This window comes from Microtus ochrogaster, chromosome 10, assembly GCF_000317375.1.
Source record: "Microtus ochrogaster isolate Prairie Vole_2 chromosome 10, MicOch1.0, whole genome shotgun sequence".
Classification (NCBI taxonomy): domain Eukaryota; kingdom Metazoa; phylum Chordata; class Mammalia; order Rodentia; family Cricetidae; genus Microtus; species Microtus ochrogaster.
The window spans coordinates 7531421-7552709 of NC_022016.1; the positions used below are offsets into that span (position 1 = coordinate 7531421).

Sequence of the window (21289 nt, forward strand, 5' to 3'; positions counted from 1 at the left end):
TCCAGGGTAAAGAACCTGACCTTTGGTCTGCCTGCATCTCCCACACAGAATGGAACGTAACGATGGAATCCTATGTGGTACACACCAACTATGATGAGTATGCCATTTTCCTGACCAAAAAGTTCAGCCGCCACCATGGGCCCACCATCACTGCCAAACTCTATGGTAAAGGCCTTAACAAGGAACCTGTTGGAGCTGGGGCGGGAAGTTTGCTTTTTCTTGGTGAGAGAACTCTGGTTAGGGATACACAAGGGGTCCTGGCCTTGAGGAAGAAGAGCTCAGCCTCCCTGGTGAGGTACATTTCTCATTTCATCTCTAGAAGGGACTCCTGGGGTCGTGGGGACAGTTCAGTGGTTCAATCCCATAAGGCCAAATTGGCATTCATAGAACCAAAAATAAGTAGCAGGTGGGCATGGTCAGCTGCCTGTGATTTCAGTCAACAGGGGACCCCCACACAAACTGGAAAGGAAGACCAGCAGTGTCTGTGAGTTCTGAGTTTAACAGAGAGACCCTGACCCAATGAGTAAGTGGGAGAGCAACGGAGTTGAATTCCTTCTTCAACCCCTAGCTCTGCCTGCACAGCTGCCCACATAGACAAACACAGGTACCCTCATGAAATACAACGGGGCAGGAAGGAAGTGACTCCAAAGCCGCCAGGGCCCAGACAGAGCCAATAGGAAGAACCCGACCTATGATGGGCCAATCTCTCCCTCAGGAGCCCTCTTTCAACAGTGTATCAAGGAGAATTAACGGCTTAACCCTTTCTACACCTTTCACTGGACACGGTCACTCTACCTGGCCAGCCAGGTGCCTTGGCTCTTGGTATCTCCCCTGCTTTCCATCCGCAGGCCGGGAGCCACAGCTGAGGGACAGCCTTCTGCAGGAGTTCAGGGAGGTGGCACTGAGCGTGGGCATCCCTGAGAACTCCATCGTTTTCATGGCTGACAGAGGTAAGTGGCATCTTGACCCACTTTGAATTTTGGGCCTCTCATCTGTCCTGCCCCCAGAGGACATCCTTAGTCTCTGCATCTTCCTGTAGCATCCAGAGGCAAACAAGGCAACAGAAACTCCTGGGTTTGCTCCAAGCCTCAGAGCGTGCACTAGCAGAGGCAGCATTTGACCAAGCCCATTCCTGTCCCAGGGGCACAAGTCTCCATGAGGGTGTCCACAGACAAGGCTGAGGAAGCCGCAGAGCCTCGGTGCTGAGGGCACAGACTCCACAGTCAGATACCCACATTCAAGTTTAGCGGTTCAAGCACAGAGAGAGGTGTGGCTTCTGGCTAGCCTTCCTAGAGTGTTACTTGCCTCATCTGTCAGTGGGGTCACAGTGCTGTGGGGGTCAGCAAGATAGAGCCTTTAGCGACATGGTACCTTGGAAGTGCTCTGTAGATGCCACTGTTGCTGACCTCCTGAGGATACTGACGGAATGAAGCTCAGATGACCCAAGATGTAGACTGTCCCATCAGTGGCTTTGAGTGATGTGAGGAGGCCCTCCGCCAAGTGCTCTAAAGCACAGGACACAATGCTCACCTGTACCAAACAGAAATCTGGGTCTAGGATCTCCTGGGTCTGCCCTCCTAACCTGGGCCTCTTGTGCACTCTTCTTTTGTGTCCTTGCCTAGGGGAATGTGTCCCTGGGGATCTGGAGCAGGTGACCACGTCACCTCTGGTAAGTATTTCTTCCACCCTTCCTCAGCAGCCATGCCCCAGGGCCTCTGCACTGTCAAGACCATCAGCCGGCTGGGGTTGAAGAAGTAGCCAGCAACATCAGTTTCTTAGACACAGGAGCAAGAGACAATGCCAGTGTCTCTGGGAGTGAGGAGCAGGGCGAGGCACACAAGAACAGAGCCCCAGTAGCCTGTTACCTTATGTGGGCAGTATTTTTCCCCAGTAGCCTCTCACACTGGGACAGTAGAAGGCTTGAACAAGATCTTGGTTTCTTGGATAATAGTGGCCGCCTCTTTGGAGCACTAAACATCTAGACCAATATGGCCATGTAAGTCCCCAGTGGTGACAGAAACACTAAACTTGGTCCAACGGCCAGCCCAAGTCTGCTTCTGCATTGCTAAGATCTTTAAAACCTCATCCTTAAGGAATGTACCCAGGAAAAATTAAATAATCTATCTCCAGTAAGGGCAGAAAGAACAGGGAGATCGCCTCCAGGGATTTGACCTTCATGTCCTTGCCCAGGTGACCCAGCTTGGTGACAAAGATCCTCCATGTGTTACAGAAATCTCACCAGAAAGCACCACCTACACACATAGACAATTGAAACTCTTTATTCCAGCCTGATGGGACCACACTCTGCAGCTGCAGGGGGATGACTTCTCAGAAATCAGTTGTTTGAAGAAAGCAGTTTTGACCAACACTAAGTTAGCTAGAACATCCCAGCTTTTGGTTCCTACAAGAGTTGGGTAATTTTCTATAGGATTTTCCATCAAGGAGGCCAGATTCTAGTTCAACCTGAAGTGATCTCAGCAAGAATACAAGATGGAAGAACTTCTGCACTGTCTTGTTCCATCCCCCAGGCATCAGCCACAACCATGCTGAATCCTCCACGGAAGATACCACAGCCTCTGTACAATTACATGTTACTCCTGGCATTTAAATTTCCTTTTCTTTGGTGGAAAATTATTCTATAACAACATATAACCCCCCCAGGCAAACCACATGAGCCATATTTCTGGTTTCTTGATGTCTTAGGGTTTCTATTGCACCATCACCAAAAGCAACTCGGGGAGGGGTTTATTTTGCTTTCTCTTCCACAGCACTGTTCATCAATGAAGGAGGTCAAGAAGGAACTAAACAGGCCAGGAACCTAGAGGCAAGACATGATGAAGAGGCCATTGAGGGTGCTACTTACTGGCTTGCTCTTTATAGCTAGCTCAGCAGGCTTCTTACAAAAGCCCGGGAGTGCCAGCTACAATGGGGTGGGCCTTCTGGTATCAACTTCTAGTTATGAAAATGCTCTCCCAGCTTACCTACAACCCGATTTTATGGAGGCATTTTCTCAGCCGTGGTTCCTTCCTCTCAGATGACTCTAGCCAGCACACTTGTCCAGCTGAGACTGTGCTTCTTTGAATCTACCATGGTCAACAGCGTGGGTGAGGGAGAATTACTGCATTGCAAGCTTCTCCATGGCCTTCATGTTTTGTCTTGAGCTTCTGTGTTTAAATCCTGTTATTTACCTCAAGGGCCACCAGCCTCCTTGTCCTTGTTTTCTGAAATGTCTATAAGTCTTTTTAGTTTTGGAGTCTTTTGTTGTTATTGTTTGTTTTAAATTTTGATGATTTCCTTTCCCCTCATGATTGGGCAACCCAAATCTTCCTTCAACTCAGAAAAGTTTTTTTTCTATAATTTTTACCCTATTTGTCTTCCTTCCATAACACCTAGGATGCGGATTTATTTCCTGCAATATCTAAATAGCACTTTATTAGCTCAACTATGAGGTTAAACCCGACATCTTTTCTGAGTCTGAAGGTTTCCATCACCGATGGCAGCTCTTACATTAGTGGAGGTCACCATGAATTTTACTTTCCATCACTGATGGCTGTTGTTACATTAGTGGAGATCACTGTGAATTTTACTGGTGACCTAATCTTTTTTTCATGTTTCTTGCTCTCATCCTTGTTAAGTGAAAATCGTCTTTCAATTTAATCCAGTTCCTCTGAGCAGCTGTTATCTAGCTTGTCTTTGGAAGGCCTATATGCCACCAGGTTAAAGTGGATCTGGAAGAGAACAGGGCCCCCAAATTCTCAGTTGCCTTTCAAAAGAAGAAACAATCTAAGACCACCAAAGTTCTGCCTGTTCAAGTCTTAGACCACTCATGTGAGCCGAAAGGCTGCCTAGTGGCCAGCAGTCTCCCTACCCATCCCTTTTAAGATCGGCCTTGGACTCTGCCTCAGGAGCCTCCACAGCAGACACCCTCTTGAGCATGGCACCCTGGGAAGCCACTTCTGGAATTTAGATTGATACTGGCGCTAACATTTCATTAGGCACTTTAGTCTGTTTACACAACTCCGCTGGTTCAGGGGCAACACACTGAGATCTCTATAAAGCTATTTTCTCCTCTCTCTAGAGAGCCCGGAGGGCAGTGCTGCCCCAAGAAAATGAGGGATCAGGGGCTGGGCCACTGGTAACTGAGGTCCTCAAGAAAGAAGGTAAGGACTCCCATCTGTTTACCTGCTTCAGCCATGACGTAAAGAGAGAGCCCGTGGCTGCCTCGCCAAGGCTGCCTCTGCACTATGAGGCCCATCTCTGTGCTAGAGTTGACGGCTGGCACAGATATGGCAGATGAAGTTCTGTACCCTGAGGGTTAGAGAGGAGCAGTAGATATGGTCCCAGGTACAGGGGAGCTCAGCTCTGCCAGGAGGAGTGGATTTCTGCCTGTCTATATAGTGGGATACTCCTCTCCTGAGCTAGGCTCTTGAGTAAGTAATGCAGAAGGACATGAGGATGCTTTTTGTGGATGACAGTTCATTTAACTTGTTCAGCAGATGCCAAGTCTGCCCCATCCTAGGTCTTGTGGTGGGCATACAGACTTGAGGTCTTCTTGGCTCTTTGTGCTTTAGTGGGGGAGACTTCCAAGGGAGCAAAAGATAGGTCCAATGGAGAGCATCATCAAAGGGCCGGTGATCCTAAGAAGAGAGAGGTGAGGTGAAGAAAGACACCTCCCAGGGCCAAGGGAATTCAGGCTGGGTCCAGGCACCAAGAAGGGTTTTATGGGTCACAGGAGAGCAAAGGCATGGGTGGCACCTTAGTGAAGTGGTCAAGGTGGATGTTGGGGAGAGGGGGAACCAGCTAGATTCTCTGGGCAGATAGGTCTTTGGGTCACTGGTAAACCTCACATTCTGGGTTATGAGTCTTTTGGTTTGGGTTTGGGTATTCATTCTGGGTTTCACCCATTAGTAGTGAAGACCTGCTTCTCATCCAATGGATGAGTTGATAGTTCTTTCAGCATGGATGGTGCACATCAGGCCATACACAGACACAAAGCAAGTGCTGTTAGCACAGGTGATGCATATCAAATCATACATAGGTACACACAAGTGCTGTTAGCACGGGTGATGCATAAGTCATACATGGGCACACACAAGTGCTGTTAGCACGGGCGATGCATGTCAACTCATACATGGGTACACACAGGGGCTGTTAGCATGGGTGATGCGTCAAGACATACATGGGTACGCACAAGTGCTGTTAGCACGGGTGATGCATGTCAAATCATACATGGGTACACACAAGTGCTGTTAGCACGGGTGATGCATAAGTCATACATGGCACACACAAGTGCTGTTAGCATTGGTGATGCATGTCAAGACATACATGGAACACACAAGTGCTAAACAAGCACGGGCGATTCATAAGTCATACATGGGCACACACAAGTGCTGTTAGCACGGGCGATGCATAAGTCGTACATGCATACACACAAGTGCTGTTAGCACGGGTGATGCATAAGTCATACATGCATACACAGCTAGTGCTCAGCAAGTGCTGCTCTTCTGCTCCTCCCCAGATTCCTGTCAGCTCCGCTACTCAGAAGGTCCCTGCCTAGGGATGATAGAGAGGTATTACTATAATGGCGCTTCCATGGCCTGCGAGACCTTCCAATATGGGGGCTGCCTGGGCAACGGCAACAACTTCATCTCTGAGAAGGAGTGTCTGCAGACATGCCGGACCATAGGTAATCACCCTCTGTGCCCTCAATTCTCATCATTCCACATCTAGACACAGGTGGCCTAGGTCAGACATGACCCCTCTCCCAGAGACACATCCAGCTTCCCGTCTGTAAAAGGACCATGCGCTCTAAAGGTTCAGACTCCTCCGTCCCTGTCTTAGTAGCCCTGTGCATGTCCCGTCAGCACCGGCAACAGTGACTGACACTCCCTGTCCCTCTCTCCTCCACAGCGGCCTGCAATCTCCCCATAGTCCAAGGCCCCTGCCGAGCCAATATAGAGCTCTGGGCATTCGACGCAGCACAAGGGAAGTGTGTCCAGTTCACCTACGGGGGCTGCAAAGGCAACGGCAACAAGTTCTACTCCGAGAAGGAGTGCAAGGAGTACTGCGGAGTTCCGGGTGATGGTGAGGCCCTGGGAGGGGCAGGCAGGGCAGTCCTGGTGAGCTGGGCACTGGACAATTCAACTACAGCAGCCTGGTCCACTCTTAGAGCCTCAGCTCCTCCTGTGGGAAATGGCCCACAGCCAGAAACATGACCTAGCTGGTCCTAGCTGGATCAGAGAAGATGACAGCTAGGCATCAGCAGGAGGCGTGCAGGGCAGCTGAGGAGCTTGATGGTGCTGACCTTCAGATCCTTCGGGCTAACCACCAGAACCGAAGGGCACGCCCTACCTTGAGTAGTGTTGAACCTAAGCTCTGTCAAATGCTAAGTGCTGAGCTTTTTATTTTTAAGCTTTTGTTTTGAGGAAGAGTCTCAGCCAGTTGCTCTGTTTGCCTTAAAATTTCCCTGTAGCCCAGGAAGGCCTCGATTTATCATCTTGTTGCCCCATCTTCCTGTCACTGGGATTATAAAGCTGTGCCACCAGGCCTGGCCACAGGGAAATTAGAAGCCAGCCTTACAATCTCATTAAAAAAAAAAAAAAAGACAAAGGGCCCACGTCCCCAACGTCACAGCACCCACTGGAGAGTTAGTGCTCAGCTGGCAGGGGCTGCTCTTAGAAGGACGAGGTGCCACTTAGAACCCTCGGGCCCTGCGTGTTCCCCTGGAACAGTACCTACAGCAAGTCAGAAGGTCAGGCTGTTCCAGGCAACAGCCACAGGAGAGAAGTCGTCTGGCAAGTAAGGTTTCATCCCAGCCCAAGGACGAGCTTCTCTGTATCTGCAGGGTACGAGGAGCTAATGCGCAGTTGAAGAGAGGAGAGCCACTGTCTGTCCCAGTGTGGACCAGCCCAGGAGATCTGGACCCAAATAAAACACGCCGTCACCTCCTGGTACTCTATGTGTTGACATCTCACTGTCATTGTCTTTGGAATAAGGGAACTGCAGGGGAAGGAGTAACCCAGCCTTTCCAGGAGAGGAAGCCTTGCAATGTGACAACTTCCTATAGTACAAGATCCTGGCTGTGTACCACTTCAAACACAATAGTCCCTAATTCTGCAGTAGGGCAGAGTGGGGTTATTTTGTTTCATCTCAACAAACAGAAAAAAGAAGAAGAAAGCCCAGGAACTCTGGCATGTGTTTCTAGAAGAGGTTGGATGGGGCTAAGACCCAAGGACAAAGAAATAGTGGCGTCCTGGAATGTTCAGGTGCCTGAGGTTGTCCCCACCCTTGTCACACCCAAATCCTTTGTAGTGGTTCCCTCCAGCTGTCAGCTTGTCCCGTAGACATCCCAAACCTCCTGGAGCTGCAGCACCTGCTGGTCCATCTTCTCCCGGGGTCCTCACCCAGCCCTCTGCTGGCCTGACATGTTCTGTCAGGCAAGGAGGATGAGAGTCTAGAATACTCTACAGTCTCAAGACACACATAGACACTACCTTGTCCTTCAAGGTCTGGAACTTGGAGTTCTTATTTTCCAAGAGAAGAGATTTTTCTGAAGGGACAGTGCTTATGCTCATGGCAGACAGGCAACTGTGCAGAAAGAAGTTTTCAGTAAGGTTCTCCATGGGGCTAACAAACACCATCACCATATAATCCATCCTCATATATCAGAGACAGCTGCCAATGGGAGTTGGAGGTACCACTCTAATTGGGGCATTTTGGGCTATCTGGGGGACACATCTGTGACAGAAAGTAAAGGTTCCATATGCTGGCTGGCTCCTACCAGTGGTGGAAGGTCAGGTTCACGGGGTAGATTTTTGCATAATTCTGAATTCCCTATTAAAAATTGCTCTCATGAAAATCTGCTCAGATCTTGGAGGCTTTGAGATAAGATCCTTCTGTGTAGCCCAGGCTGGCCTCACACCCATGACTGTCTGCCTATATCTATCCAGCTGGGATCAGAGGTATGGGCTACCACATGCTGGATGGGCTGCTCAGTGCTTATGGGAAGACACACCAGAGGCTCGGGGCTTGCCACAGCTTTACAGTTATCCTTCTAGTGCAATGGGGTGAGGCCTGCCTGTAACCCAGTCCCAGGAATCCCACACCACTCCTACCCTGAAAGGGAACACAGCACATTCGGTCCTGCCACAGGCTTTTTAGTGGCTACTAGTTAGATTTGCTTGCTACAGTACAGACACAGCCACTTAATAAAAACCTTCTTAAATGATCATATAGCCCAGAGGCTGGCCCTTCAGTGGTGAGGTCCACAGGCCATGGCCTGACCTTATTTGACCTTCAAGGTCAAAGGAACTCAGAAAACTCTGTGGATGCTGCTATCTTCCTGATAACTTCAGCTGTGGAGAAACTTCTGCACCAACTGCTGGCATACAGATGCCCTGGTTCTTTTGTAGAAGCTTCCATGGGGGCATGCCTGCAGGGCTGGGCTGTTGTAGAGATGACACCTGCACAGAATTTGACAGGATTTTTTGCTGGAAGACCCAAGGGGCTCAGCTTCGTAGAGTGAGACAACCCACCGCTTGTCAGGGACATGGGTGGGACCTGAGGTGGGAGGGGTCTGTGCTCTACTCACCCACGCTGGGCTCCCTTGGGGTGTTCTACCATCCCCTCTAGACAGGCCTCGGTTTGTTTTCTGGAGGGATCTTTTCCCCCTCAACTTTGAATCTACATAAGAAAAGCATGAATGTCGTCTTGTCTGTGACATCAGAATCAGTTGTGGGAGCCAACTCTGTTCACAGTCCCAATGCTATCAAGACTGGGCTAGTCTTCCCCAGGGAAGACTCTCATGGTACACATGAGAGCTCTTTACACACACATACACATTGCATGGGAGACTCCCGGCACTGTACTGAAGGGACCTCGCAGACAGCTCTGGGGCCAGGCCTACTTTGATGTGTGCCTTACATCCTAAACCAGCAGGACTGATTAAATCCATCCCTTATTCTGAAACAAACCTCTCACAGCAGCTCCTGGTCTCCTTTGATACCTTCTCCAAATCCATCAAACACTGGCTGAGCCAGGTCTATGCTGTGACAACCAATGACCCTTAGATAAGGCGTGGCAAGTATGACCTCAGAGTATGACAGGCTCAAGCCCTCTGGGTGCCTGACCTCTGTCCTCCTCACCCAGCCTTGTGATCTGTGATAGCATGGCCCAACTCCAACTGTAAGAAAAAGACCACACACCAGAGTTCCTAGAGGCCGTTTTATTGTAAAACCATAAATACAACACTGATGACATGAACTGTGAACGCGCCCAGCGACTGGTCCTCCAGTCACCGAAAGGATGTCTTTCTGCCTTGGCATAAACCAACTGGGTTTGGGGGTCGGGGGAGAAACTGAATCTTGGGCTAGGGCTTTTGGTGACTTAAGGAACCCAGTGGAACCTTCCACTTCTCCATGGGAACACTCCATTTTGAATGAGAACAGACAGGTAAAAACAGCAACATTGAAACAGCTCAGTTTTAAATTTTATTACTTTGTAAAAATCTCTCTTTTTAAAATTTTTCTGTTCCTTTCCTCCATTTAACATCAGTAAAATTTTTAAACAGCATGAAACCTATTTGGCTGTAAAATGGAGAAACAGTATCCAAACCAAAAGCAAAACACCCCAAAAGGACGCACAGAAAACCCTAAATAAACCCACAAGTTTGACTTGGGAGTTTATGTATCACCAGAACTGGCAACTCAACTCCATGCAATGTGGCTCCTTGAAGGACTGCGGGAACCACGCCATGGGACAGGAGACCACCAACGACATCTTTGTTAATTAACACAGCAAGTGCGACACTAGGTAACTCTTAAATACAGTACATGGTACACAGGGTCCCTAAGATAGCCCTGCACAAACCCCCGTGAAGACTTAAGCCAAGCACTGGCTGTTTATAAAAATATTATGTTGCTACAAAAGTATAAATTAATGCTACTGGTATTAAGAAATATTAAACACATAAAACTTATAAGGATTAAGAAAAATATTCATTAATACCTGTAGAAAACTCTGGCCTAAAAAAGATATTTTTTTGTGTGTGTGTTTGCTTTTTTTTGTAATTTTTTTGTGTTTTTAATTTTTTTTAAAGATGACTTGAGTTTCTTGCACTCAAAGCGAGACACGGATGTGTCTATGGTATTGCCTAGAACGTCATTACTACTGAGACAGGATGGGGACGCACACATGTGGTCACTGAGTTGGGGGGCAGGAGGATGGGGGCACCAAGGCGTTCTCAAGATTTACCTGATGTGAACGGATCATCCACGTGAAGTTGTGGGGGAAAGGAAAAAGACAGGATCAGGAGACAACTAAAAATAACTCATGCCTCTTAAAAATATCTCTGCTCCAGGTTGTTGTACAAAATGGTTTCCTGATGCTGGGGGCCCAGAAGGCCCTGCCACATGGCTCTTGGTTCTTTCCTGGCTGGCCAGACCCAGCCTACATCTGGTCACAAGCTTGAGCCCTGTTGAGGAAACCACCCACCCTGACTGGGTGGGAGAAGGGTCCTAGGAGAGCCTTTGGGAGGATTCTTCCTTCCAGCTGATATGCAAATTCAGGCTCCGAAGGACAAGGCTGGGCTGTGCCCCTTTAAGGAACTTTGGTTCAAAGAGTCAAGGTTTCCCAATGGGAAGCTTGGGTGGGTAGGACCTTGGTGGGCCATGATGCTAATGCCAACTCCAAGCCTAGTCAATTTCCCATATGGAAATAGAACCTTGAAGGTGCCACCCTCTTCCATGTGAAACCTCAGAGACCACAGTTTCCCTTGGTCAAAGCCTGGGCTCTCTAGACTGCCATCCTCAGACCCAAATGAGATAGGAAGAAAAACAACCACAGCCATAAATCCCCCCCCTAGACCCTGTAAAGGGGAGACAGGAGGGAAATGTAAGAGGAAACACTGTATCATTGGTTCACCATAACTGGCCTAGCAAACGTTAGCCACAGTGAAGGGAAGGGCCAACCTCCTTGCCAGCTCTCCCACTGCCCTGGGGACAGGAGCCCCTGAGCACTGTTTCCAGGGTATAGCCTGAGCCTTAGTCTCTTGGTTCTGCCCCCAGAAGCCTTCCTCTAGATATATTCCAGACACAATAGTGTCACGCCACTGCCAAGGCCAGGAAGCTGGGGGCTTGGCACAGCTTATGCGGTAAGGAGTGCCCTATGCGCTTCTCTTGAAGCATGGCATAAGGTCTGGGGTGGCATCCCACAGGGTCTTTTTTCACCTACACACCAGCTTTGATCCTTCCTGGTGACCCTGTGTCCTCAGAGTGAGTACAGACAGTGCCCAGACTCTCCTCAGGTGCTGCTCTTCTTGGGCAGTCTAGCCTGTGGCCAGGAAAATAGGGGACCTTGCTCAAAAGTGGGCTCCAATGGCAGAGCTTCAGCTTCACAGTGGAAAACATGCCGTGTAGAATTCTTCAATGTCTTCAAAGTGCAGGAGATATATCTGTCAAAGTGAAATGAAGACTCTTGGCCAGCCTGCACAGCAGGGGTCAGGACCGTCCTAAAACCTCAAGCTGGGCTCTCATCACTCTCACCGGTTGCCGTTCCCACCAGGAAACGGGCACCTTTCCCCGGCCAAGAGCAAGCCTGCCCCACCATGCCAAACACGAAGTCCTCAAGTGGGATGGTGACATCATTGGTGCTGTAGCACAAGACTTCTGTGCAGGCAATCCCTAGGGATGAAATGCAGACAGTTGTGCTCGGGAAGCACCCGTCTTGTTTCTGGTTGCTGAATATGCCATGCAAAGGAGGCCTGGCAGGTAGACTTGGGTCCTGGGAACACAGCCACGCTAAGAACAAGGGCTTCCATGTACAATCGCCCCTCACAGACCTGAAACCTCTTGAGCGGTGAGCCACCAGGCAAACAAGTCACAGTCCCTGGCTTGGGCTTCATGAGTGACCTCAACTTTGCAGAGAACATTGCTAATGGATGTTCATCTTCTCTACTTCCATGTTTGGGTTCACAGATGTCAAAGCAAAGACAATTTTCGGCCAGGGAATCACACAGCTCAAGGTAAGCTATGAGAACAGAGATAGAAATGGCCCAGCTTCCTGGCCTCCCAGTCCCCCAAAGCTTATGGTGCAGAACTTTAGTGGTCACAGAACGAGAAGGCAGATGACAAAGACCTTTCTGAAGGTCAGGGCCAGCCCAGGCAATTGGAGACAAACTGGAAGAGCCTATCTTAGTGCTTTGGCTGAACTAGAATTTGGTAAGGTGGCTATTGCTGCTGCGGGAGCCTGTGGATGAACCCGGGAGATCTTTGGGATTTATGAGCTGTTGGTTGCAGGATGTGCACCGTGTGATAGGCACAGTCTTTCTGGTTGAAACTAGAGAGAAATGATTGACAGCCTGCCACTTTATAATCTGTGAGGACTAGGCGGCCTGGGAGACAGGTTCTGAGGATTGATTGGGGCTCGTATTGGACCTACGGAGGAGATCAAAGTCCAGGGTCTAAGTGCGAAGGAACTGGACAGGAAGTGACGGCCTTTGACCAGATGCCTGGAGTTTAACACCAATTTTCTTTCTGGAGGGCAAATATTCCATGCTTCAAAAAGAATGCCTGAAATGCACATGCTGGCTTGGCTGATGTGAGCCAGCAACAGCAGCTCAGCCCAGCACATACGGGCTTGGCTGATGTGAGCCAGCAACAGCAGCTCAGCCCAGCTTAGGCTCTCACTGACTGCACTGAGCACTCCGCTTCCAGTGTGCCTACAAGTGTCAGGTTGTGGCCCCTTTCCCAATAGCTGAGGGAGATTGGAGGCGTACACCATTAGCCAACCAGAGCCCACCTTCTGGAATGTCCTAAGTCTGAAGACATTCCTACATTCTTCAGGGAGTGACATTCGTTCCTGTCTGGATTTCTCCACTGTGAACAGAGGTTCCTCTGATGCTAAGACCCAAATTGAAGACATTGTGATGGAATCGCCCAGAACTTGCCCTGGAGTAGAGACTGTGTGGAGGTTCCTGAGATCAAAGCTGGAGTGAACTGGACAGTCTTCTCTGCTCTATTGTGAATCTGAGTATCAGCAGGATAGCTTGGGCAGTCTGCTGAGGCAAAGAGTGCAGGCTTACTCCTCAAGGACAGTGTTTTGGAACCTGGAACGTAACAAGAAGCCTTTGAGTTTTTAAACCATCTTCACCCCTCTTGTTGGGGATCTGGAGACACTCTGGGTACAGTGCTTTTGAAGTCGAGGTATCTTTCAGTTGAGTAATGCTTTAGGACTGGGAAGAGGGGGCCAGTCCAAGCCCCAAGTGGTAGAGGTGCTTTTGCAAATAACCAACAGGGGTGGCCGTTCTCAGCCTGATGTGCATGCAAGCCCATCCCACAGCTGTGGTCGCCAGAGGACCAGGGACACCAAGTTCTTTATTTATGGGGAGGTTGTGCTCATCTGTCCCCTCTTAGCATCTGGACTGTGTAGAACACGAGTTCCCACCCAGGGGGAATCAGCAGCAAGGGCTAACAACCCCTTTCACAGCGTTCAGTTAAGCTCATGCCCACAGGATGCCAAGTGTTCAACCAGCCACGTACTGTGCCACACCAATGCCCTGACTGCAGGTCTGCGGTGCCTGTGGAGACCTCTGAGGGCTACAGACTCCCAGGGGAGAGAGGGAGAGAGACTGTAGGTCTGGCAGACACAGATGTGGAGTATATGACGGTCCCTGAAGAGCTGGAGGTTAGGATGTGGTGAGTCATATGGAGGTGAACATTCAAGAGGTTGACATGCACACTACCACAGGCAGAAACCAGGCAGTGGCCTCCTGCTGACATTCAGGACCCCTAAAGCCACATGCTGCCCACTATGGCTTCCACCAAAGCCACAGCCAAGGAACCATGACTCCTCTCAACTCCCTACCCCAGATGCACAGCCATATGCTTGACTGCTGCCATGTGCGTCCTGATCACCGCCTCTGAGACGAGCTTGGTTTACAGTGTGACTTGTCATCAAAAAAGGGCAAGTAAACCAAACAAAACAAAACTGCAGAACATAAGCTACAACATTCAGCGCCTCCCAGCAGTCTAAATCAAAAGTGAAAAGAAACTGAATCCCCAGAGATAAGAAATTGCATTGGAGGAAAAAAAAACAAAAAACCTTGCATGTAGAGTCAGCTATACATCTCTGGAAAAAAAATGTCTTTTTTTTCTCTCTCTTATATTAAAAAGTAAAACATCAGTTTTCTATTTTTCAAGTCTCCTTTCCTGACTTGGGGAGATAGTGTGTATCTAAGGCAGCTGCCCCAGACATCCCAGGGGGAGGTCACAGGTACAGCAGCTTAATGCCCTGAAGGTGAAACAAGGAAGTCCAGTGCAGAAACTGTCCATCTGATGAGCAGCTGTGGCAGAGGAGGGGGCCACGGGTTCAGGGGTCGGAGGAATGCAAAGGAAGGGCTGGAGATGGGGAGGGGACTTCAAGCCACTCAGCTGCCTGAATATTTCACAATCTCAGCTTCTCCCACTCTGCACACCTGAAAATGGAGTCCTTTGAGCCCCTGCCCGAGGAAAGTGAAACCATCTGCTTTCCCAGTCTCTCGGCTTTCCTGACACACCCAGCTCAATGCACACACGCCCGAGAACAGGTGTGTGCACACACACCAGGTTTGTGTGTGTGTGTGTGTGTGTGTGTGTGTGTGTGTGTGTGCTCTGCCTGTGCACTGAAGCATGAGCTCCCCACACCCTTTACCCATGCAATGTCACATGTGTGGGTGTGGACACGTGCACACACACACGCACACACACACATACACTAAAAAAAGCACTTAAGTTTCCAGGGGCATTTACAATGAGGTTCCACAGTGTTTAGAACTTAAATTTCTTTGTGACAGTATTGTGTGTGTGTTTTCCTAATGTTTGTCTTTTCATCTTTTGTCTTTTGTTTGTTTTCCCCAAAGTCGAGTCTTAAAGCATGTTAGATTTCAGAAACATGAGCTTGTTCATGTCTTCTGGACTAAGCAGCCTCCTCCTTTTAATCAGAAGTGCTTGCTCACACATATTTACACACCCGCTTCGAGCCCCCACAGCAGGAACAGCCAGGAGCCAGAATGCGAGCTTGGCGAGTTTCGTGTGCTTTTGGGTCACACATGACCAGTACTGGAAGAGATCAGGAGTGGCCTGGAAGAGAGGTTCCTGAAGGTAGTCATACACTTCATTCTTGCCCAGCCGGTCATCCTCCTGAGTTGTGGGGTGCTCGCCCGCAGCTGAGCGTGCCTTCTTGGAGGCAGGCTCAAAGTCGGCCTCCTCGGCCCAGGACTCCTTCACCTCATGGATGAGCTCACACACCTTGCTGATGATCTCCTCGTGCTGGTAGGGTGGCACTGGCCGCAGTTTCTGCTGGGGATCCAGAATCATGGCCACCTTGTGGGCTGGGTGCACCTTGAAGTTCTCCTTGAGAGCTTCTAGAAAGAGATGGCAAAGCTTGCTGACGGTGCCCGCGTCATTGGCTTTGGCTGTGAAGAGCTTCTCCAGCCGGACATAGGTGGGCAGCACCAGCTGCAGGGTGGGCTGGCTCTCATTGCTGAGCTCGATGACTGCCTGCTTCACAGGTGTCAGGATGGCGGCCAGGTTGCTCAACAAGTGCTTGTTGAGGCTCTGGATGAGGTTCATCTTCTTGGCACGGCTATAGAACTCACAGATCTGCTCATAGCGCTCGTGGACCAGAAGCAGAGAGTCTGTTACTGAGTTCCAGCAGGGTGGGGGTGATGTCTCCTCCAGAGAGCCAAAGGTCTCCTTGGCCAGGCCCGTGGAGCCTGCTAAGTCCTCACACACATTGAGCAGCTCAATGACCTCATGCATGCTGCGGGCCTGCAGTGTCCGCTTGCTCAGCACACTCTGCACCACTGAGTTCAAGGCACAGGCTGAGCAGCGAAGGCACATGCCAGCCTTGGAGAAGGCAGATGTGCTCACCCGGCAGTCCGTCACATACACAGTCCGGATCTCTGACATCACAAACTCTGACAGCACGTTCTGCACCCAATGATGCACCAAGTCACCGCTGTCACGAATGTCCGCACCCTTCACGCCTAGCACATAACTCTTGATGTGGTTGCCCTCAGCCTGGTAGGCCGTAAGGATGTAGCAGGAGTCAGGGCCCACACTCTGGGAGTGGCATGTGACACCAATGCCCAGGCAGGCATTGCTGCCCAGGGCGCATGTCACCTTCACCTTCACCTGGTTGTACATGCGTGGCAGGTGCTTCAGTGCTAGAGTGTTAAAGTTGCCCAGGATCTCGGTGACTGAGAAGGCTCCATAGCGGGCGCCACTGTCTACCAGGGTTTGGGCCAACTTGAGGAACTCCTTCCCACTGACCACGCTCAGGGCACCCAGGTCAGCGCACATGACCCGCAGAAGCCGTTCTGCAATGTTCTGCCGCTCCTTTTCAGGGATTACACTGTTGGGTGTCAAACCACTAGTTGTGGCTGGCAGGGGACACAACGAAAGAAGGATTACTTTTGACATTCAAAGTTTAACTTGGCAGCAGTAATACTCTAAAGGGCTAGTATGAAGATTTAGATTTAGACTTGCATACAAATTGGTGTGGTCTGCTTTTAACAACTGATGGTACCATAGGGATAAAGTTCTATGACTGAGTAATAATGCCATGGGCATGAGAACTGTGTATAGTGGTATGTGTGCAACACACTTGCTACAGGTGCTAAGCACCTAAACCTTTGAACACAACCTTTTTTTCAACAGGAATTACATAGGAGTCTTTCTTGAGTAATGTGTTTAGGGACAGCGTCAAGAAAAGAGCTTATGAAAACTGAAAATGTGGGGTTAGTTGTGATTCTGGCATTACGTGGTGATTTGGACACAAACATGCACTGGGACCTACTGTGGTTGGCACTGTTCCTCTGGGCCTGAGGTTTCCACTTCTCCTCCACCGCAGCGGGTGGAGATCGGGACTGGCTGGAGGCCATGTTGTTCTCACTGTCCGCTGCAGGTACAATGGGACAACACATTACTCTGAAGGCTAAGGGGGCAGAGGGAAAGCAACACATGACCCCAGGGAGTTCAGTTCAGGCTTCTCAGAAACTGGAAACTGAGGAAAATGGTATGGCTACCACACAACTTCAGAAAGGACTATGGAGATGACAGGGAAGAGGCCAGGACACAGATGACTCTTAGAACATGGGCCCACCACAGTCACAAAATACAGCCCTGAAGTGTGTGTGCACCCCAAGTACTCCAAAGTGTCTCACCATCTCCTACTTCTTCAAGGTATACTAGATAATCAGACCAGAACAAATGTTGCTGGGGGTAACAAGAGAATCTGTATGACGATGAACTGGCCAATTTACCTAGAATATGAGTTTAAAAACACACGTAGCTTTAAATACAAAAGAGAAAACTGAATTGACACAAATAGACGAATTACCACTAGAGATCTGACTTATTTCTCTTAGCAACTGTTACTTAGCATAAAAGGGTTGGGGGAAGAACATACATGGATTGAGCAGACAACAGGCTGCAGAGATGACTGAGGGGTTAGGAGTACGTAGTCATCTCCCAGAAGGCTGTGTTCTATAGCTCCCTACACTGTAATTCCAGCTCCAAGGGCTCTAGTGACCTCTGCTGGCCTCCACAGGCATCTCACATACATGTGGCATTCACTCATCCAGACATATACACATAAAACAAATATTTTTAAAAAGAGGTCTAACAATAAGCAAATTGAGCCAAAAGTAAGGAGAAGAAATAACTCAGCAGAAACACAAATGAATGAAGTAGAAAATGGACAAACATAAAAGAGCAAAACCAATAAAAACAAACACCAATTATTTGTAAAGATCAGTCTACTTGATAAAGCTCTGACCAGAGTCTACAGACCATCAGGACAAAGAAAGAAAAGAAGTCATCACTACGGAGCCCACAGATGCCAAAAGGACTAAAGGCAACTATAAACTTTAGGTTAATTAATTCAACAAGTTAGGTAAGACAAACACCCCAAAGACACAAAGAAACAAAGCTCATCCCAGAAGAAATGGATAATTTGAAATTCTGTGCCCATTAAGTAATTCCCATAAAGAACCCTTAAAAGTTCACTGGTTGATTTTTATGAAAAACTTAAGTAATAATATAAATTCTATACAAAGCCTCCTAGAAAACATGGGTAGTAAGACCACCCCACAACTCATTTTATGAGACTACTATTGCCATTGTTTGATGGTAGCCATTCTGACTGGAGATGGGATCTTCTAATTCAGCATTAAAAAGTACTTTATGTGTATTTATGTTTTGCCTGTATGCATATCTCTGTTGAGATTAGAAGAGGGTGCTGGATCCTCTTGGACTGGAGTTACAGACAGTTGAAAGCTGTCATGTGGGAATGGGAATTGAACCTGGGTCCTCTACAAGAGCAGCCAGTGCTTTAAATGACTGAGCCCCAGCCCCAGGAGATGAAATCTTAAGCAGTTTTAATCTGCATTTCCCTGCACTGAGGATGCTATACACTTTCAAAAGTGTTCATTTGCCATCTGTATTTCTTCTTTTGAAAACTCTCTGCTTAATTCCATAACCCCCTTCTAATTGGATTGCTTGCTTTCTTCATGTTCATTTATTGAGCTCTTTCTAGACACTAATCCTCTGCCCAATATACAGATAGAATTTTTTCTTCCATTTTGTAGGCTGTCTCTTTATTCTAATAGATTCCTTTGCTGTACAGAAACATTTTAGTTTCAGGAAATTGCATTGATTCACTGTTGGTCTAGTCCCTGGGCTGTGAGTACTGCTCAGAAAGTCCAGCTATTGAGGTACGTTCCTCACTTCCTTCCCCGCAGGTTCTGGGGTCTCCACTATTGAGGTGCACTCCCCACTTTCTTCCCGCAGGTTCCGGGGTATTAACTCTCATGCTAAGGTTGTTGAGTTTTGTGCGAGATGAGAGATAGAGATCTGGTTTCACTGTAAACTAGGACAGGCATGTTGGAAATAGGGTTTCTCAAATAAATAAAAAAAAAATACACTAATAAAGAACTAGAAATTAAGCTACCAGATGACCCAGCTCTATTTCCCTTGGGCATAAGCCCCAAAGATCTTACATTACACTGTACAGACACTTGCACACCCATGCTCAATGCTGTTGGATTCACAACAGCCAGGAAATGAAAGCAGTCTAAATGTTCATCAGCTGATGAATGGCTAATGAAAATGTGGCACAAATACACAATGGAATTTCATTTAACTATAAAAACTTAAATTATGACATTTTCAGGTAGATGACTGGAACTGGAAAGAAAAAATATACTGAATGAGATAACCCAGACGGGAGAAACACCACACTGTTTCTTTTAAATGCAAATTCCAGCTTACACTTCACCTTCAGCCTGAAAGTCTGGAGATGAGAAAGAGGATTTCAGGATGTGGGGGGGAGCAGGGTGGGTGGGAGAGGGGGGGTCATGTGGGGTGTTATAAAGCCAGGAAATGATGGCACACACCTTTAATCCCAGTGCTTGAAAGGCAGAGGCAGACAAATCTCCAGGAGTTTGGGGCCAGCCTGGCTTGCAGAGTGAGTTCTAGGAGAGCCAAGGCTACACAGAGAAACCGTCTTCAAAAACAAAACAAAACGGAGGGGAGGGCGCCAGAGCACAGGAAAAGGAAAGTAGTGCAACCCTGGGGACAGAAGTGGGATGGGGAGTGGTGGATGGGGATAGAGAGGGCGAGGGTTAGCCAAAACATGGGATATACAAAAAAAAAAAAGCCCTAAAATTTTTACTATTTTGTAATGCAATTTTTATATAAAAATATAAAAGGCAGATTGATGAGAGACATCCGTCATGACTTGATAATGCTTCTCCTACAGGCAGTGAGTTACAAAATTCCAGCTGCCAGATGTTGGGTACCTCCAAAAGAGTTGGTCAGGCCCCCAAACAGCTCAGGCTCTTGTAGTCCTCTTGGCTGCCAATCAAAACTAGAGTGTAAGTGCCTATGCTACAGACTCTACATACATCACTTAGAAAACAGAGAGCCGCTGGAGCTCAGCTGGGAAACTTCCTCCTTCCTGGCTCACTTCCAAAGAGCCAGATGTTGTGATGCATGCAGGCAACCCTGGTAGAAAAGGCATCAAAAGACTTCCCTAGCTGTCAATCTTACGAACTACAAAACCAACCTTCTAGAGAAGATGTGCCCACCTGAGTACTAACAGCACAACTCAGGTAATCAACTAATCACCTTATGATTCAATTCAATTCAATCACTCCACAGGAAGTAATTGCTTAGTATTGAAAGCCAGGTCAACGATCCATACTCGGCAAAGTCATAGGCCCAAGGGGATAACTCAGAACTGTTCTTTGACTAAAATGACTAAGCACCTCTTTTACACAAATAGACAAAGTTACTCTTAGCCTGAGATAAGCCTCTTTTCGGTGAATAGAGGTGACTGAAGAGACTCAGGACTGCCCAAGGTACTGAGAGTAAGTGATGTCTGAGTGCCCATCCCTAAAAAAAAAAAAAAAAAAAAAAAAAAAGTGGCGCTCGAGGCCAGCCTGGTCTACAAGAGCTAGTGCCAGGACAGGCTCCAAAGCTACAGAGAAACCCTGTCTTGAAAAAACTTAAAAAAAAAAAAGTATACTACCTCTCCTAAGGCTCCGGGAACACCAAGGACAAGGGGACAAGGGGTCAGGAAGAATGAAAGAGCTAGTCATGATACAACCATTAGTCATGAACTCACAGCAGCTGTAGTAACCTGCACTGGACCTGCATAAGCCTGGCCCTGACAACAAGCAGTCATGGCTGTGGAAGGGCTATCACAGACTCTGGAAGATGAGGGAGCAACCATCTTCAGTTGTGAACCCACTGCCCGCAACCTACATCTTCAGTTGTGAACCCACTGCTAAGCTCACCAACAGACAGTTCTAAATCCACTGTCTTAGTTAAGAGTTTCTACTGCTGTGACAAAGCACCGTGACCAGAGAACAGGTTAGGGAGGAAAAGCCCAACACTTCAGCATTGTGGTTCACCATGGAAGGCAATCGGGACAGGAACTCACATGGGGCAGGATCCAGGAGGCAGGAGCTGATGCAGAGGCCATGGAGGAATGTTGCCTACTAACTTGCTTCTCATGGCTTGCTCAGCCCACCTTCTTAAAGAACCCAGGACCTGGGATGCCTGGGATGGTACCACCCACCATGAGCTGGGCCCTCCTCCATTGATCACAAAATGAGAAAATGCCTTACAGCTGGATCTCATGGAGGCATTTCTTCAACTGAGGCTCTGTCCTTTGTTGCCTGTAGCTTGTGTCAAGTTGACACAGAACCATCAAGTCACACAGAACCACCCACGATCACACAGAACCA

General features: G+C 48.4%; 2 protein-coding genes across 2 annotated transcripts in view; one reads left to right on the top strand and one right to left on the bottom strand.

The window, feature by feature from the left end:
* Positions 1–6958, top strand: part of Ambp (alpha-1-microglobulin/bikunin precursor) — an 11262-nt gene extending 4304 nt beyond the window's left edge. Inside the window, exons 4-10 of the mRNA XM_005352612.3 lie at positions 49–165; positions 849–950; positions 1623–1669; positions 4079–4160; positions 5519–5686; positions 5911–6084; positions 6845–6958. Coding sequence (XP_005352669.1) covers positions 49–165; positions 849–950; positions 1623–1669; positions 4079–4160; positions 5519–5686; positions 5911–6084; positions 6845–6870 — 716 coding nt within the window. The 3' untranslated portion in view covers positions 6871–6958. The remainder of the gene's footprint in view (positions 1–48; positions 166–848; positions 951–1622; positions 1670–4078; positions 4161–5518; positions 5687–5910; positions 6085–6844) is intronic.
* Positions 6959–9208: 2250 nt separating this feature from the next.
* Znf618 (zinc finger protein 618) overlaps positions 9209–21289 on the bottom strand; it is a 91012-nt gene continuing 78931 nt past the window's right edge. Inside the window, exons 14-15 of the mRNA XM_013348221.2 lie at positions 16834–16935; positions 9209–16417 (exon numbers count right to left, since the gene is read on the bottom strand). Of these exons, the coding sequence (XP_013203675.2) occupies positions 14901–16417; positions 16834–16935 (1619 nt within the window). The 3' untranslated portion in view covers positions 9209–14900. The remainder of the gene's footprint in view (positions 16418–16833; positions 16936–21289) is intronic.